The sequence below is a fragment of the Pezoporus flaviventris genome, unplaced genomic scaffold, assembly GCF_033815535.1.
Source record: "Pezoporus flaviventris isolate CSIRO_AGI_PZ_B2104156 unplaced genomic scaffold, CSIRO_AGI_Pfla_v1 ptg000001l, whole genome shotgun sequence".
Taxonomy (NCBI): Eukaryota; Metazoa; Chordata; class Aves; order Psittaciformes; family Psittacidae; genus Pezoporus; species Pezoporus flaviventris.
The window spans coordinates 8,308,821-8,327,964 of record NW_026892549.1 but is presented as its reverse complement, the minus strand read 5'-3'; the positions used below and the strand labels follow the sequence as shown (position 1 = coordinate 8,327,964).

Below are 19,144 nucleotides of genomic sequence, written 5' to 3'. Positions count from 1 at the left end.
GCAATAACGTCTGTACTGTCAGTTAAGCAGAAATATCTGTGACCTGTACTTTTGGTATGTTTTGTACCAGCCAACATAGATGAATAAAATATATAGAGATTTTCTATTCTGCTTGAATTCATTCTTGAAGTTGCCTTTGAATGTTTTAACAAGGCAGTAGGTGAAGATGGTGAATGGCATAGGTGCAGCGCCCTTTTAAATGTCTTGGCAAAAGCACAGTGTCAAACCGGAAGAAAACTGTACTGCACCGTATCAGATATATTAACCCAACATGAGCCAAAGCTGTGTTACATGGAAGTAATGGAAGGAAGGTGTGTGCCAGTAATGAAGAAATTTTGCCAGTAGTCATTGCTAGGTACACCATTCATGGTGATCTCATCTGAGAGTACTTGATAAATAGAGCTGTTTTGGTATTCCTTAACAAGAGGCAATATCTGATGCAGTTTAGCAAGTGGTCTAATGAGTTCTGTGACTGCAGTCAGAGCAGAAAATAGTTTTCTGGGAAATATTTAGCATCAAGAACAAATGAAGTATTGTCTTTAAAATAGAACAAAAATGTAGTAAGAAGATTCTATGAACAAAAAGGATGCAAACAGATTTTTTTAAAACAAAAAGAAACCCACCACCACTTTACCAGTCACTTCCCCCAAGAACAAAAAACCTAAAGATATAAGGCATTGAAAGTATCGAGCTGGCTGCTTTATCATTGGAATCTGGAATTTGCTACTTCATTGAAGCAAGGACAAATAACCTTCGTGGAAAGCCTGTGTCTAGTAATACAGAACTGCTTAGGCTGAAGGAGAAGGGTCTGCCTGACGCAGGTCATTGCTTAAAAAATGCTGAGGACAGAGCTTCCTTTCACTAAAAACACTGTTGAAACAACATAATTGAATCCATGGTGCAAGTGGATATAAATGGGGATTGCTGGCGCTGCTTTGGCCTTTAAGAAGTAATACATAATCCTGTAATTGAAAACTTTGTCCCAGAGCAATTCCCAAAGACAAAACAAGTCTGTGTGGTTTTCAAACATTTTAACTATCCTGTCTCAGAATTCTCTTCTTGTAGGTCATTGTATGGCAGAGGTATCTTTCATCCACATTATACAGGAGGAACTCATCCCATCTTTTCTCAGAAGGAGCATTGACTGCATTCCTGGCTCCCTGATCAAAGAAAAATTGGCTGACTTTGTCTTTTCTCTGAGTAGGCCAACAGGTCAGTCAGGAAAGCAGATAAATTCTAGGTATTTGCATCTCTCAACAGTGTTGAAAGGAGGAGTGTTGAATATGTGAATTCCTACAAAATGAGAGTTAGCAGTTACTTTGATACAAAGAAAATGAGAGATCTTTTAAATTGCATTCACAGTCAGAGTTGAAATACCTTGAAGTAGATGGCAAAGACTAAACCTTTATGTAACTGTCCCAGAGAAATGTTTTAAGCACATCTTTGCAAAGCTGTCTTTGCACATCATGCTTTAAACCAAGCTTCAGTCTCATGCTCTGAGGAACACTAATAGTGTGACAGACCTAACAGATCAAATGGTTGGGTCCACTTTTTAGTGAAGTATTAAGATGTGTCCCTTTATTATCCAATTTTTGTCTTCTTTTTAAGTAAGGACAAGTCTTTTTGGGTATTTGAGCATGAAAGGTTGTTAGCCTGGGGCCTTAGGCAATAAATTGATGTTTCAGTGAAGGCAGTCAACCACCTGCACAAATTTAACCTTTTTAATTCTATTTATTGTCTGAAAATATAGCACCAGGTTAGATGTTTCCTGGAGAGCTGAGTTTGGTGTGAGGTATTCACTTTGTTACAGCTTCTTTGAGATCACTGTGAAGTAGTTCCCTGTGCTAAATGAATAGCTCTCTTATCATGACCTTTTAATCGCTTCATCATGAAGATGTCTTTTATTTGCTACAAGAGTCTACTTCATGTTACCCTGTCAAAGGAACTGTAATATCATAAAACGGCCACAACAGAAACTAATACAGAAATATGGTACAATAAGAGAAAATTAGTGAAGGTCAGCCTAGTTGACTACAAGCAGCATCATGGCCTGCTAATGGGAAGTGCTGGAGTGGGTAGCTAGCTGTGAGCTCAATTGTTGGAAACTGCATATAGAGGTGATATTTTGCTTGGTTTTGTAACAAGGTAGTGGAACAGAAGGGAACAATATAAGCCAGCTAGCAGGACCAGCAGCACTAAAGAAATCACAGAGATAAGGGAGATGAATTGGGCATGATCAAAAAGGAAATTTAAAACTAAAGATTAAATTTAGCCATGATGGTACTTCGGGAACTCACCCCTAAAGGCAAGATATACTTTACATGCTGTCTTGACACAGGTGTAGTTTATTGAATGTACTGGAGTTCACACACCGGTGCAGAGCTGATGTAAGAAGGGGAGAAATCTAAATTGCAGCATTTATACCATTTGAAGAGTTTAAAGAGGTTATCTAGAGCATGGTTCAGAGGGATGGAGTCCTGGCCATGTTGACTGCCTGAGTCATAAAGGTTTGGTTGCAGTACAAAAGTGCTTAACCACAGATTTCAAAAGTATTTGAGAAACCCTTTCATAGCTCAACTTACAGGCAGATAAATACACAGTCAAGACAGACAGTCATTTTCTTATTAAAAAAAAAAAAAATATCCCACCACAAAGTAGCATACAAGAAGTCCCCTGGACAGTCTAGCACCCAGAAATGACGTTAAAGATGTCTTGATATCACTGTGGGAGAATCCCAATGATGACCTACACATGAGAACCCACTACATTCTTGCTTTTCCATGTGGCATATCCACACTAAGCAATTAATGATGATGGTAACCAAGGTAGAGAAAGGCAGGAAGTTTGTGTATTTGAGTGCTTTGACTGTATGTCAAATTCCTGAGAAAAAGAAGGCAGCTCTAAATGCCACTCTATCCTGCATAAATTTCCTTCATCAGTCGCAAGAGCCACCATGCCCGCACAGTGCAGATCTGCTTACTGCTTTTCCTCCCTATTGCCTATTCTCTTTTTGACTCAATTCTCTTCACATTCAGCCCTGTAAGGGACTCTGTTCTGGTTTGCTATGAACTTGTTCTTTTTATTATTTCTCTTTTTTCCTATCCCAATACTTTTAGCACTAACTTTTTGTCTTCCTTCTCCAATCTGGCATGCTTGCTTGTTTACCCATCTGCTTTCCCCAGCCTGGTTTATTTTCCATTTTCCCTTTGCATTTTTTTCAGATCCACAGCCATTTATCTCATTGCTTGTCCTTTCTCCAGCTCCACAGGGTCTTTTCATCTCCTCATGTCATTTGTAAGTAAAAAGCAGAGGAGCATCCGGTATCTGCTTTCTTACTGCTTCCTGAGTAAGCCAGATTGCCTGGAGAAGAAAAGACATAATGAGACTTAGTTTTTACTTCAAAATCAGCCTATTGTATAGCTTGATTTTCTTTTGTATCATCATCATTTTTGGGGCATATTCAGTTCAATTTTGTGCTCAGAACCTGGACATTTCATTTTACATAGAATGTGACTTTAGAAAATATACTTTCTCAACATCTTTTTTTATCCATTTCTTTACACACAATTTTTCACTTGAATCACCTTATGTACATTTTTGTAAATATCACCACATGTTGAAGTGTATCTCTTCAAAACAAGGTGTTATCTTTTCTGCATTAGCCTATTTTATCTTTAGCAATCCGTTTGAATAAACACAATATGTGAGGAACATATTACCTAGGAAAAGCTGAGAAGAAAACCAAGTCTTGGCTCGATTCTTTCTTCTACAGTATCCCAAAGAGCAAACTAAATTAAACTATCACTAAAAACTAAGGAGAATTGATGAAGCTCTGCCTTCAAGAATCTGTGATTTAAAATATATTTTGGTTTCAATTGACAGCTTTAATATGTGTGAATATACTCAATCCAGGTTTCCCATAAAGGACGACTGTTGTGCCGGATTTGGGTTCTACTGGAAAGACCCTGTAAAGAGATCAGACTGTTTAAATGATCAGGCAGTATTACTTAAATACATATGTTTCAAAGACAGATTTAGTATCCTCAGCTGCAGTGATGAGCAGCAAGAGCTCTCAGCAGCCTTGTATTTTCATGGCGATAAAGTTCTGGCTGTGTTAGAATTGGTATCTTCTATTTCCCCTTAATGCTAGTCCAGATCAAAGTACACATGAACGTTGTGAAGCTGCCTGCAAATCAGTTCAGGGAAAACCAAGTTTCTGCTAATCCAGAAATAATCATCAAGTCTAAATTTAAATCATACTGAATATGAATGTGAGCATACACTTAAGAATTATATGCATGTGCATGTGTATCAATATAAAAAATGTACGTTAGGCTTGAGGCTTGAGATTTACCAGTTTTGCTGTCATGTAGCAATGATTTCAGTGAAATCATACCTGGTTTTTAATGCTGAAAGTGAATAAGCCAGAAAAAAAAAAAATATAAGTTTTTGTTGTATGTCATCTCATACAAGACTCAAGAAACATATTTTATGTGATAGTATAACTAATAGAATTTCAAGTGACAGTGATATATGAGGCTTTCAAAAGTAGCAATGCAGAACATTCTTTTTTGAATAATTCACTCATCTGAAGTTGTTTCATATTCAAAAAATGATTGAGTTGCGTATCCAAATATAGGGTGGTCTATCTCAGCTGTTGATGTAGAAAAAAAAGAAATTTTAGTGGTTATTCTGAACAGTGGTTTGTATCACATTACTGTTTGCTAGATGAACTGAGTTTAACCGACTGTGAATTAACAGTCTGCAGTGGATGTCTTTTTCTTGAGATAATTAATCTTATTGAGAAATTATATGTGTTGAAGCTTTAGCAGATTTTCTAGAGGTGCTTTTGTGTTTAGGCTTCCATGACAGCTTTTTCTCTTATAGATAAATTTCATGTCTAGAAATATCTTGCCTTTATATTTATTTTGATCTGGCAGCATATCGTTGTTACAGCTGGCAATATTTCATACCTCAAAGTATTAATGCTAACCGTAAATTATTATCAATGATATGCAGTGGTTCTTATCAGTCATGACAAGTAATTGATGTTGATTGAAACAAATAAATATGATGCTTTGCAAAGTTATAACCTTGTCATTTAACTTCAGTGCTCAAATGCATCCAGCTATCTTAGATTAACTCTTTGCAATTAGATACAGAGCTTTCAGAAATGAGATATTCCACCTATGAAGGCCAAATATTGGAAAAAAATTATAGAGATTTAGACATCAATATTGGCAAAGTTTGCCTCTAGTTTTTTGGTTCCACAATTGGGTAGAAGCACTAGGATTCAAAGATGTGTGGGAATTTGTCATCTCATTATTATAGACACTTTGGTTGGTCATTTCTCTGAGTTTACTCTGAAATCCACTGAAGAACACATTGGGAATCTCTGTGTATGATATTATTTAAAATGAGAAGTCCCGTAAGCTTTGTTTCAGATGTAGGAGATCAGACAGTACTTTATTCAAGCACAATGATCATAGCAGTCCTTCCTAGCTGTAGGAACTATGAATTAATGTATCATTAGCTTCAGTTTAAATTTAAGGTAAGCTGAAAAGTTTTACTGGATTGTGTGCAAATCTGCAATTCATGAAGGAGTTAAATTCTGTGCTTCTCTCTAATCCATATATGATCCATATTAAAGTAGTCATTAAGTCATGTTAAATTCTTTTTGAATCTGGGACCAGGAAAATAACAGCCAAACACTACACCTCCCAAGAGCAAAACGTACAACATTACTAGAGCATGGTGTGAACCATTTCTGGTGTATACCTCTAAGTGAGTTGAACTTTGGTACCAATACACAGTCTGAGGTTTCACTGTATTTGTTGCCGTGGCATGAAACCAACAGAAATCCAATCTTTAACCAATATTATTTTCATAAATATGCAGAGTCAGTCCATATTGTGTGTGTTTTATTCAAACTCTTCATTTGTAGTGTTAGTGTTATATAGTAGGTTTATATGTCTGTGGCTCAGAAGTTAATTCTGCAGAGGTCTTTCTTTAACGTTAAAACACTGAAGCAGCAAATTACCTGAAACCCAAACATGGCTGAGCCATATTTAGTTGCTTAATGCCCTTCAGAAGCAGTTCCTGTGCTGGAGAACACAGAGTCTAGACAGGCAAGTGGGGAACATTTGAAGTGAATGATAATAGAGTTTTAAAGAAAGATGGATTTAACCTGATGTTATTGATAGCATTGACATTAATAATTTATTTAGCACATAAATTGCAAAATAGATGGAAGTTTCATCCAGCAGCTGTAGTCACGCTACAGCCTTTGGCAGTAGTCATGCTCCTGCTAATTTTATCTTATTAACTCCGTCACAGGTTTTACTAACAATGGTGTCGCAAATCTCACAATCTAAAGGGAAGAAAAGAATATATAATTTTTATTGTTTTGTGAAAGTTCTGGGTTAGCACATCAGATACTGATCTTCTTTGCACTGCAGCCCTAGCAGTCACATGTAAATCTCATGAAAAGGAAATAAGGAATAGAATGTTATGTGAATGTTGATCCTCATTTTTTTGGAGAGCAAGAAGTTGCTGCTTGGAATTCTGATGGCATAAGGCAAAGACTAACACGCTCCCTCTGTAACTCATTTGCTTTCAACAGACTAGCACAAATGACAAAATTTGGGCACAAATAATTTGGTGTTCTCCAAATGTGTAGCAGAATAGAGAGTTTGTATACGACATTAATAACCCGCTCAAAGTCTTTTCCCATTTTCATTACTGAAAATTAGAATTTGTATAATTTTGTATAAATTGTATAGGCTGTGATTTTGTATAGAGAGTGAACTTGAATGTATAGTAACTCGACATTGTAAAAATATGTAATAAAGTTATTTATTTTAGCTGCCTCATTTCATGCTAGCTAAAAATTAAGTAACAAAAGTCAGATCTCTGCCATACAGCAGAACGTTATAGAGCCATCCAGCCTCCTTTTAGCCTTGATTTTTAAGCTGTTACATTCTGTGTAGATACTAATTGCTGTTTGAAAATGCTGTGGCTGGATCAACGCAGTGCTTGAGGAGCTGTGCCAAAGCCCTGTGTGTGAGCAATGTGGGCTCATGCACAACTAGCTCAGTATTGCACTACATTGCACTCCAGTTAACTGGGGTTTGATCACATGGAGTTAGATGGATTGTGTGCATCTGTGGGATAGACTTACCCAAAGTCAGCAACACAATCTCATTTTGTCTCCTGATCACTTGCTTTCGATGTGACTATGTTGCAAGCATAGTGCATTAATTTCAGTAATCCTTCAAAAAGTCTCAGTAACCATTCTGTGCATCTGTATTTCATTCTGTGTGAGAGTACTTTCTTGCATGAATGGTTGGTTACCTTTTAACTTGGCCTTGTAATCGCTTTACTATGGCAAAGTCTTTTGCTTTGGTTTTGAACATAAGCAGATTTTTCAGTAATTCTTAATTCTGCTTAATTCAATTGTAGAAAAGAGGATGAAGGCTAAATTCTACTCATGTTGCTGTTCTTCAGACTGAGTACAAAAGCCAGTAGCTTCTGTGTCTGGCACTCACCAAGCAAGTTTAAAAACAGGCTGAACCATTTCACTAATGTATTATGAAAGACATTAAAAGTGAGAAGGGCCACAAGTGAATGAAAAAGTGAGTGTCCTTGGCAATATGTCTTCCTGTTTATTTCTGCTATTCAGTGTAACCTCTCCCTTGATTTCTTTGTTTACATGCGTTTTGTGATATAAAGTGTAACACAGGTTATTAAATAGGAAGGATCAATTTAGTTTTAGGTAGGCCTTTTTTTCAGTTGGGCTCAGGAATCTTTGCGTCTCAGGAAAACTGCTGTTACAGATGTGATGGCCTGAAGAGAAAAGTGAGACAATATTTGTGGGAAGAGGTAATATCTTTTATTAGACCACTTGATGTAGCTGGAAAAAAAATAGAAAAGCTTTCAAGCACACAAAACATTTTCCATGTCAGGTTCTCTAAACTTTCAACTGCATAATAACTGACTCATGCCTATGAAGCAATAAAAGTAGCTTCTTTCCCTTTTTATAAATAATACTGTCTGACAATCATCCAGTTTTGGACAAGCATCCAGTATTGCAGCAGTTAAAACTTTCCACAGTTAAGTTTGATTATCATAGAATCATATAATGGTTTCGGTTGGAAAAGACCCTATGATAATCTTGTTCCAGCCACCCCTTGCTTTATCTGCTGTGTCACTTGCTTTAATTCTAATTAAATCCTTTAATTTGTAGAAGAAGAATATAATATTTTTTTCATTCAGACTAGTAGTCTCTTAAAATACTAGATTTTGTTTTCCATGTGATCAGAAGTGTAAACACATAAAAAATCTGATATCTCACTGATGAAGTGTAGCAATCTGTATGGTCGTGAACTTTATCTGAGAAACTGCCTCTCTTTCCAAGTCAGTGTATGTGTTTTCAGATGAGTGTGATAGGCATGATGGCATAGACTGCAATTTTAGTTATTTTATAATAGCGGAATGGTAGGATACGGAAGAGGAAAATGGATGACCCAGGGAACTACAGACCAGTCAGTCTCACTTCTGTGCCTGGCAAAAACTTGGAGCAGATTCTCCTGGAAGGCATGCTAAGGCACATGAAAAACAACAAGGTGCTTGGTAACAGCCAGCATGGCTTCACTAAGGGGAAATCCTGCCTGAGCAATTCGGTAGCCTTCTGTGATGGGGCTACAGAACTGATGGACAGTGGTAGAGCAGCTGATGTCATCTACCTGTACCTGTGCAAAGTGTTTGACACTGTTCTGCATGACATCCTTGTCTCTATATTGGAGAGACATCAATTTGATGGATGGACCACTGGTAGGTAAAGAACTGGCTGGATGGCCGCACGCAAAGTGTTGTGGTCAATGGCTCAATATACATCTGGAAACCAGTAACAAGTGGTGTCCCTGAGGGACTGGTGTTGAGACTGGTCTTGTTCAACATCTTTGTCGCTGACATGGACAGTGAGATTGAATGCACCCCCAGCAAGTCTGCCAGTGACACCAAGCTGTGTGGTTTGGTTGATATGCTGGAGGGAAGGAATGCCATCCAGAGGGACCTTGACACACTTGTGAGGTGGGCTGATGCCAACCTTATGAAGTTTAACCATGCCAAGTGCAAGGTCCTACACCTGGGTCGGAGCAATCCCAGGCACAGCTACAGGTTGGGCAGAGAAGAGATTCAGAGCAGCCCTGAGGAGAAGGACTTGGGGGTGTTGGTTGATGAGAAAATGAAGATGAGCCAGCTTCAGTGTGCGCTCGCAGCCCAGAAAGCCAACCGTATCCTGGGCTGAAACAAAAGGAGCTTGACCAGCAGGTCGAAGGAGGTGATCCTGCCCCTCTACTCTGCTCTCGTGAGACCTCACTTGGAGTATTGTGTGCAGTTCTGGTGTCCTCAACATAAAAAGGACATGGAACTGTTGGAACAAGTCCAGAGGAGGGCCACAAAGATGATCAGGGGACTTAAGCACCTCCCATATGAAGACAGGCTGAAAAAGTTGAGGCTGTTCAGCCTGGAGAGGGCTGCATGGAGACCTCATAGCTGCCTTCCGGTATCTGAAGGGGGCCTATAAGAATGCTGAGGAGGGACTCTTCATTAGGGACTGTAGGTATAGGACAAGGGGTAATGGGTTAAAACTTAAACAGGGGAAGTTTAGATTGGATATAAGGAGGAAATTCTTTCCTGTGAGGGTGTTGAGGCACTGGAATGGGTTGCCCAGGGAGGTTGTGAATGCTCCATCCCTGGCAGTGTACAAGGCCGGATTGGGTGACATGGTTTAGTGTGATGTGTCCCTGCCCATGGCAGAGGGGTTGGAGCTAGATGATCTTAAGGTCCTTTCCAACCCTTACTATTCTATGATTCTATGGTACTCTGCTGCTTTTTTTTTTTATTATTATTAATGGGAAGGGCATATATTTTAAATAGTCTCTGTTATTTGCTAGGTACAATACAAATAAATAGATATCTGCCTTAGGGATATTGCATGTGAGATATATACCACATTTTGCTGATAAACTTTGGAATAACTGAAAATATTACTGTAAATGCTAAAATTTTCAGTGTATTTCATATGCTATCACTTTTTACCGTTCTTGCTCAGACTGAGGTTTGTTATGCCCTGTGAGAAGTCTTTATTGAACCTGAAAGTAGAATTTACAGTTACAGCAGCATTGAGAACTGCAAAGATGAGTTCAGAGTATTTGTGTCAGCATGGTTAAAAATGAAAATATAGGACAGTCAGTTCACTACTTTCCAAAAAGCTTTGCCAGCCAGGAGGCATCTTTATTGCTCTGAGTAAGTAACACGTAAAAGAATATAATTAGTTAATAATATAGGGATTTGATAAAGGATGCCTGAGTATTTTGTGATTGCATCTCTATGAGGTTCTAATGCCATCATATCCCCTCTGTTTCCCTGGAGCTGAGGGCCTTCATCCTGTAAAAAAAAAAAAGCAACTGCTATTGAGGTTTTCTTGGCTGCTTTTTAGCACAAACATTATTCTGCTGAGGGATAATTTCCAAATTGCCCAGGACAGACGAATATTTCCTGGAGTATATTACAGAATTAGTGGAGTGTATTTGGCTAAATATATAGGGCACATTGCTTTTCTGAATTTTGCTGGCCTGTGCATCAAGTTCCATGATAGTATTTCATTTTAAGAAACCTTAGAAAGACGAAGACATTCCTTGAAAGGTAGAAAATAAAGAACACATAAAACCCAAATCACTATGTCATCAAAAAATTGAGGTCATGATTGATAAGTGTGGAGTTTTTTTATTGTTTACTGTTAGCTGAATAATAGATTGTTATTTCAGTAAGTTTTGACTGGAACAATTTGTCTTGAAAAACTTCTTTCACCTTTTCCTTTAGATTCTTAGGTTTTTTTCATATATAAATGCAGCTAACTTTTACAGTATTGGGCAGCATCAGATGAAAGCTAGTCTTCAGTTTATAAATTGATAAAAGCCTGAATTCAGAAGAAATATGTTTCAAAACATTTCAGAATAGTAATGATACCACTTTGGATTTGAATGGCAAAGACAGTGATTGTAATGTTGGTCTCCTCTGGTGTGAAGCTCTTTCAAAGGCATTAATACTTGTAACACAAAGATACTAATGCTTCTACATAAATATTTCAATAGCAAATTTACTGCAAAGCAAGAAGAGAGTTTCCATGTAAAATATGAGTTATTCTTTTTGTTATAGCATATTTTGTATTAAAATCACAAAAATACTTATTATTTTAGCATTTCTTGTTGAAATATATTCTTTTTTATATATATATTTATTTTCTAAATAGTTATCAGTTCTCTACATGTTATCTGTAATATCCTTTTTTCCTTTCCCTCGAAGGGTGAGACTCATTCCTCTTTGCTGTAACTGGCTATATGAGTCTGGCCCTTTAACAGGTCTGGCAGATGCCCTTCTGGATTACCTCTGGCAGCGTACCCCCTATGCAGGAACCACCATCATTTAACTATGTTTGTTTGCTTTGCTGTCTCTTGCCTCTCTAGCAACATAAAACTTATAAAAGAAAGGAGGAGCTTTGAAGCCAGTGTTTTTTCTCGTTGTCTTACCAGCAGTACTTGAGTAACTCTGTCTTGATACGCTCTCAATCACATTATTTACCAAGTTATTTTTTTTCCCAGAAACCCCACTGATCTTTAAACACTATGGTGTGTAAGCAAGTAGTCTACTTCTGCTGTGTATATGATTAGATGTGTATGTATATATTGTATAGAGACATGATAGTAGATATGTTTATGGCAGTTATTTAGGGAAAACAGATCAAATTACTTGGAATGTTTTTTCTTGGTGTGTTTGTACCTCCTACAGCAATCCTAATACTATTATAATTTGTTTCTATTTCTGTCACAGTATTTTTCAGACCTTAAATGGCCAAACATTTTATTATAACCTGTAACATAAAAAGCCCTTAAGTTTGGTGCATTCTTATTAATACGTCTGTGATTCTTCTCATTGAAGCAATACTTGATGTTAGTCATCATAGATGTTGGAAGTGATTCTTGTCTTAAGGGAAATTTCAAAACAGGAACATTCAACAGTTGCACAAAGTACAGTTACTAATCTTAACAGATATTTGTAGGCTTCTTGCCGCATCACCCAGCAAGGATTTAGGACATGCTAAATACTTCGTGTGTGTTGGCCAGAAACTGATAATGGAAACAGAGTCAGTGGAAGGATGTTTTTGATGGTTCTGTTACTGAATGATGTCCACATATAATAATAACCTCTGAAACCCTTCTTATATGTGATAGCAGCAAATTCCAATGGCTCTGTTCATGTGTGATTCTCCTTTGTCTCTTCTCTTTGGAAGAGATAATGAAATATTCCTGGTGCAGGTAACATAAACTGAAATGTTCCGAACACATATACCTATATCAGGGTTTAAGCTTTACAGCTGTATCTGTTTTCCATCTAACTGGAACTCGCCTGACAGTGCCTAGACGTATGTCCTTCATGTGCCAGGCAGAGTTACTGTAACTAGATAGACATGAAGCTACAGCAACTCTAGTGTGTCACCCTGTGTTTCTTTCTGTCAGTAGTTTACGTTTTAAAAAAGCTTCTGTTAGTTCAGTCATAATTAATTACCAATATTTTTTATATTCCAAGACCACATATTAATTTAAATTCATAATAAAACTAATTAATATTATGGAATTATGCTATTTTCATAATGTGAGATGTAGTGATAAAGAAACAAGCTAGGTTAAAACCAATCATCCAAGCCTGGAAGACAGCAAAATGTCACTACCTGTATATAGACTGACATTTGACTGTAGAGAAAATGTGTAATAGTTTGATTTTATTTCAGCTTTCGGTGTGGTGATGCATCACATTATACATTGTACCATGCTGTTCCCCACCATGGATCTTCTGGGTCCGCATATGTCAGGCCTTGATATTTTGCACTTAAATGGCAATTCTGTTGAGTTCAGTTGACTTCAACAAATAAAGATGGCAGCATAAGACTGTGCATTAGATTTACTTTTCTTTCCCATCCATGAATCATGGGGTTTCTGAGACCAGAAATCATTTGTGACTCCTGATGAATCAGGTTTACTGACAAATAGGTTTTTTTCTTTTACCAGAACTGTTGCATACGAAAAAATCTCAGGTAAATTAAAAAAAAAAACTAAACCAACAACTTTCCCTGAATTTCAAAGAAAGTCAGTCAAAATCACACTGAAAGATGATTAAGGAAAACTACAACCAGCGGAGCCCAGGGAAGCACTTAGTTTGTTCTGTTCTGTGAGCCATAGCCCAGAAGGGCGTTCAGGCTATGCGTAGCATGCAGTCAGAAAAATACCATATGACCTTGTATCTGTCTGCATTTCAAGTAAAATAATTGTGATGCCTGTACAATCATTTTGACCATAACTTGATGAAGAAAGACAGGGAAAAATGATTTATTTACCTAATGTACATTATTGGAGTTTTCTTTTGGCTTTGCTCTGCTTTTTAAAATCCTTTTCTTAAACAGGAGCACAGATTTTTCTGACAGGAGCATTTTCTGTAAAGTTGTTGTACAGGTTAAGTATCTGATCAACTTCATAGATGAGTATGTGTGTCTCATACAACATTCAAACCCTGGTTCAAGTCTATTGGTTATAATTCAGTAAAATCTTTCAGTAGTAACGATACTGGTGATCACAGGGATGGAAAGACTGGCTATTGTAGTGGTAGTCTGTATTTAATCCAGTATTTGTTTTTTGTCTTTTTTTGTCACAGGTTTTTCATTATTCTTATACAGCTTCATATGTGATTTATAACATACACACCAGGTAGGTCATGTTGTTTTTTCATGATGTCATTCTCGGTGGTTCTATACGTAAGATGATGCCAGTGTGTTCAAGTAAAAATGTGTACATTTTTTCAAGGGAAGTTTGGGAGTTAAACCCTCCAGAAGTAGAGGATTCAATTTTGCAGTATGCAGCCTGGGGCATCCAAGGACAGCAACTGGTAAGCACAGACATTAAAAATGCTTTGGCTTAATAATGTATTTGCTCCAGACGGATTGAAGTAATAAATAAAAAGCCTTAAAATAAGTCTTGTTATATATTTCTGCATGATGCTAATATGATCCTGTTACACCCTTTTGGGGATCTATTTATTTATTTTTATTAAAAATATGTAATCATGCTTTTCCAGTTTAATCCCAATAAGCAAATTGTATAGCTGTTAAAGGAATAACATCATCTAAATATACACTTAAGTAATTTTCATAATAACCATCTTGATGACGACTACTACTCTGAGAGAAGGAAAGTTGAAAGTGAAGGAATTTTTCAACGCAAGATCGGTGAAAACTGTGGGTAAAAGAAAAAGCTTGACATCCAAAAGTGGATGTGATGGATTCAATGAAAAGTGGTGTTTTTATTTCAGTATGAAAATCGTTGCTGAGGCCAGTTGTGCTACATTCAACTCATAGTAATAAAACCAGAAATGCTATGCTTCATATATTGTTTTGTACCAAAAGTTTTGCCATTTGTTATGAGCATAAATCATCCATAAATCATCCAAGTATCATGACCAGTCTCAGTATGAGAATAAAAAAACTGTGGGTTTTGAACAACAGTGCTTTTAAACTGACCTGGCTCGGTAGTTAAAGGCAAGACACTTCAGAAAAGCTTCAACTATCTGAATAAGGCAGGTAATCCTTGTTACATTTTTCTAATAAGCTTATTAATGCTCACAGGCATGATCCAGAAGCCTCTTTGCACATCTGACATGCAGAGAACATGTTTAGAGATCATATCCCGTTGTTTATGTCATTCGTCAAGATGGTGCGAATGTAAAAATGCTTCTGGTTAGAAGGTATTGCATTAAGCAAGTGAAGGCAGGAGGGAAAAAGTAACTGGAACATGCTTGTGTTTTAATAATTAACTATATTGTTTATTAATAATGAGAGTGTGATGACAGGATTGATGGCAACAAATACAGGTTATTTACCAGGCATTATTGTGGAAGCTGGCAACCTATGTAGGCTGTAGCAGAAAGGTGATGCATTTGCAAAATTGAACAGAATTTAAAAATAATTTAAATAAAATTTCAGTTCAAAGGATTTCTGTGCTCTGATTCTTATTAGTAATCTCAAGTACAACTACAATTACATGCAAGTGTATTTTTTGTTTTCCTGAGATATATCTTAAGAACAGCGACAGACTACCAATCATAACCTTCAGAAAAATAATAAATCAGAATAATGCTATCTTTATCAGTCTTGCCTAGATTTTCATTCTGGAACTATGTATAAATACCTTCAGATATGGGCACAGGTGGACTTCTATTAAGTCTCAGAACTTGAAAAAAGTAGGTAGTTGTTTTAGTTACAACCTGACTCATCCAAAACTTTTGCATAATTAGTGCCTCAGTGAAGATAACATTACTCATCTTTGTTAATGTTCCTAGTAAAGTTAATGCCATGCTTTAAAAATATCTGCTCTACTATTTTATGGTGCCATATGGTCTGCAGAATTAGGAAATAATAACTTTGATTAAAACACAAAGTCTTCTGTACACTCTAAATGATACCAAGTATTGCCATATAGATACACACCTGCAATGACAGTATACTGAAGGTCACTTCCATAAGAATTGCCAATAAGAAGGATGTCCTTATGAAGCTGTTTATGTGGTAAAAGGAGGTTTCTAAAGTGACAGTAGTGCCTTGCCACACTACCTCCCACTTCACCAGCAAGCCAAAACTGTAGGAGCATGAATGAGTAAAAGCTGTTGTGAATAATGGTTGTTGCCACTGTCCAAAAGGACAGCTGCCTCTAGCAGAAACAAGACAGTAGAGATCATTCCAGCAGAATAGGTTCAGTAGAGAAAAGATGTCTTTTCCATGAAAAAAAGACATAGTAATTACTTACTATAAGCAAAAAAAGCAGTGGAACAATTGCTCCAAACAAGGCGATCATAGTCTATTCATTGCAATTTAAAATTAAGCGGAGAACAAATTGTATACAAAGTTTTCATCTAGAAAGACCCATGACACATATCCTGTGACCATCACATTAAAAAATTATATGTAGACCTCTAAAATGAGGAGCAATAACACCCTTCCAGGTGCAGTGGAGAGGATAATAGCAATACTATAGCCATGACTGGTTAGCAAAAATTGCACACGTAAACTGCAAGGTACAGGTATGTCTGGCTGAGCCAAAGATCCTAACCTTACATTGCAACTGTTTGGAAGTCCCTGGATTAAATCCAAGTGATAGGGGATAACACATGCACTTGCATCAACTATTTTCAATAAATGAGGTATAGGGTAAAATGTTTCCAATCCTTAGTTCTGCAGAAGACCTAGTAACAATGTAGCCTACACAGGAATCTTAATTTGAGTTCTTCAAATGAAGGATAATTGTCAAGGTTTCCAAATAGATAATATAAGAAGATGAAAAGAAAAAAAAAAACAGAAATGAAGTGTTTGAGCAGGAAAATATGTATCAAACTGGGAACTTCTTATTGCACAGAGGGAATATGGCTGCAGTGAAATCAAGCATACAGTAATTCTTTACATCCTTGTGAAAATCATGCATCAGTATAAGTTATCTACTGTTATGAATAATTTCTAGGGCTGTTTACTGGGACAGAAAGCTACATGTGGCTAGTGAACAACAACAGAATTAGGTTTATATCAGACACCACGTGACTGGGCCATAATACCATTGTTTTGAAGCTGCCAGACTGGTTGCAAGTTATTTCAGTTTCTTGCTATTTACCTAGAGGATTTTGTAAAGATTAAGTGAAAAGCTCAGAGAAACATCTGCTGTTTGAGTCATGGCATTTTGGTGGTGAAATAGAAAATGTTTGCCATTGGGGGAAGAAACTTTTATCTAATGAATTAATTTATTCTAAGGTCACAAAACTTTTATGTTTGAGAACTGTTTTCAAGGTCACACTTTTTTAAATTGCTGTCTTTTAACTGTGCTAGGACTCTCTCAGATCTAAAATACCATTTCTGTGTGACTTGGTATGTTAGGGAACTGTTTATGTATTTGCTAAATATTCCTCATATTTGATTTACGTTTTAAAAGAGATTGTTAATTTTTTTACCTCACTTCTATAGAATCCATTACCACAGCATTAAATTTTTCTGGGGAAAACAAACCAGCAAAGCTAATTGCTTTTACTATATTTTTTCTGGCTCCAGTTTACTTGATTAGAGAACTCATTGCATGTTTCAGAGTTATCACATACCTTGTAGGAAGGCTTTACTGAGGAGGAGAATGCCTTGTAGGGTTTCAGAGGACCTCTGGTGTTGAAATGCCTTGGCCTTATCTTCTCCACTAGTAGCAAAGGTTTTCATGGTTTTGTGCTGGACCTAGCTTGTATCTGATAGGACAGATCCCCTTTTCTGTTTGGATCTATCTATGGAGATGTATCACTGTAGAAGCCTGAATATGAAAACTGACCTCTGGTGTATGCAGAGTTTTCTATGAAAGCTGTAGTGTTGCTTCCCAGTGGTTCTTGTGACACAGGTAGTTCTTCTGATTAGTTATTGGATGGATTACTTCAGGTAGCTCCCAGTGAAGTGTGGTTAGAAGTTGTTCAGTTCGACACGGATATTTCTTAAAAGTTTTACCTAAAGTTTCTTATGCCTGGGTGGTAAAATGTTTATTTTGTGTGAAATACTTTTATTTTCACTTTATTCTGTGAACATATATCCATGTAAGTCACTTTAACTTTGTGGTTTTATGTTATTTATTGCATTGAGCTCATTTTTATTTTGATATATTAAGTGCTTTGGAAGGGAACTTGAGTCATATATTTGGAGGATCAGCATGAATAATGATCCATTGACGTACGTATGAATGTCTATGCATAAGTAAATGCATATTTTAACAAAACAGAAATCAAGAAAAAGTAAAAAAAAAAAAGATAATTTTGCATAAGTTTGATGACTATCCTTGTCAAAATTTGATGCCATCAAGAAACATAACATTATCAAATGGTAATGCTGAAGATGAGCTTTTACTATGCTTTAATGTCATTCAGGTCATCATTGTGTAGAATTACCTCTTATCCTGTATACACAAGGAACAGCTTGTTGTGTGTAGCTGAATTGTGGATTCAGGATGCTCTCAACAAAGTTTAGAAAATATTTTAAATATTAGAAAACAAGAAATTGCCCTCTTGTTCCACAAAATGAAACATAAAAAGCCACAGATAATAGTGGCTTTACAAAAGCCCTGAAGGGAAGGGAATCCAGTGAAAAGGACCTCACCTTGTATTAAAATTACCTAAAAGTAATACAAACAGAAACATACAAAAAGGATACAAACAGAAACCCCAGAAAAAAAGCAGAGAGATACCTTCTATAATTGTTATTAATGAATGTGCCAGGTAGCAACTTCCTACCCCTCTGCTAAATGAGAGTTACCTTTATCTTGGTTGTCTTGTTTCGAGGTTAATTTTGCCTTCGCCTCAACATCAACAACTATTGCCCCACAGAAATGCATAAATCAATCAGACTATTAAATTGTTGTTTTTTTTCTCTAAGGCTTTCAAATACTGTTTTGAATAATAGAAATACTGCAGCAGAAGAGTTCTTTGATGTTATTTGCCAAGTACCCAGATAAGTGCTAGACTTAATAAATGAGAACTTAGTAGGACAGTGCTCGACACATACCTTGCTCAACAGATGCTTTAACAGCCATTAGCTGCTGAAAGCTTCTGTCAAGGTTCAAAGTACAACTACTATAAAAAATTGGTAACTTATCTTTCTATAAAATATCTTCCATGTGTTTTCTTTTTTGCATAATTAATGATGTGGGCACTTGGCACCCTCTCCTGGCAAAATAACTTCCATTTCCAAATGAAGAAAAAAGGGATCTTCTCAGGGTTCATGAGCCAAGTCAAAGCTTAATTAATGCTAATGAAGTAAGTCCTAAATAAATATATTTAATCTGCTGGTTTTATTTTGAAAGTGTTTTGCTCTTTTCAATCACTGAGTAACTTAAAATCACATATGGAAATGTCAAGGCTTCATTTAAGCTTTCCTTCTAATCATGATGCTAATGTGGCAAATGGCAGAAAACAAAGGAAATTGCTTGAATTTATTCTGAAAACCAGAAATAAACAAGAACATTTTAATGTG

General features: G+C 36.6%; 1 protein-coding gene across 2 annotated transcripts in view; it reads left to right on the top strand.

Annotated features, from left to right (window-relative positions):
• Nucleotides 1-19,144, top strand: part of DPP10 (dipeptidyl peptidase like 10) — a 563,373-nt gene that overhangs the window by 474,093 nt on the left and 70,136 nt on the right. For both annotated transcript variants that reach the window (XM_061479197.1, XM_061479109.1), the window contains exons 6-7: nt 13,768-13,820; nt 13,917-13,998. In XM_061479197.1, coding sequence (XP_061335181.1) covers nt 13,768-13,820; nt 13,917-13,998 — 135 coding nt within the window. The remainder of the gene's footprint in view (nt 1-13,767; nt 13,821-13,916; nt 13,999-19,144) is intronic.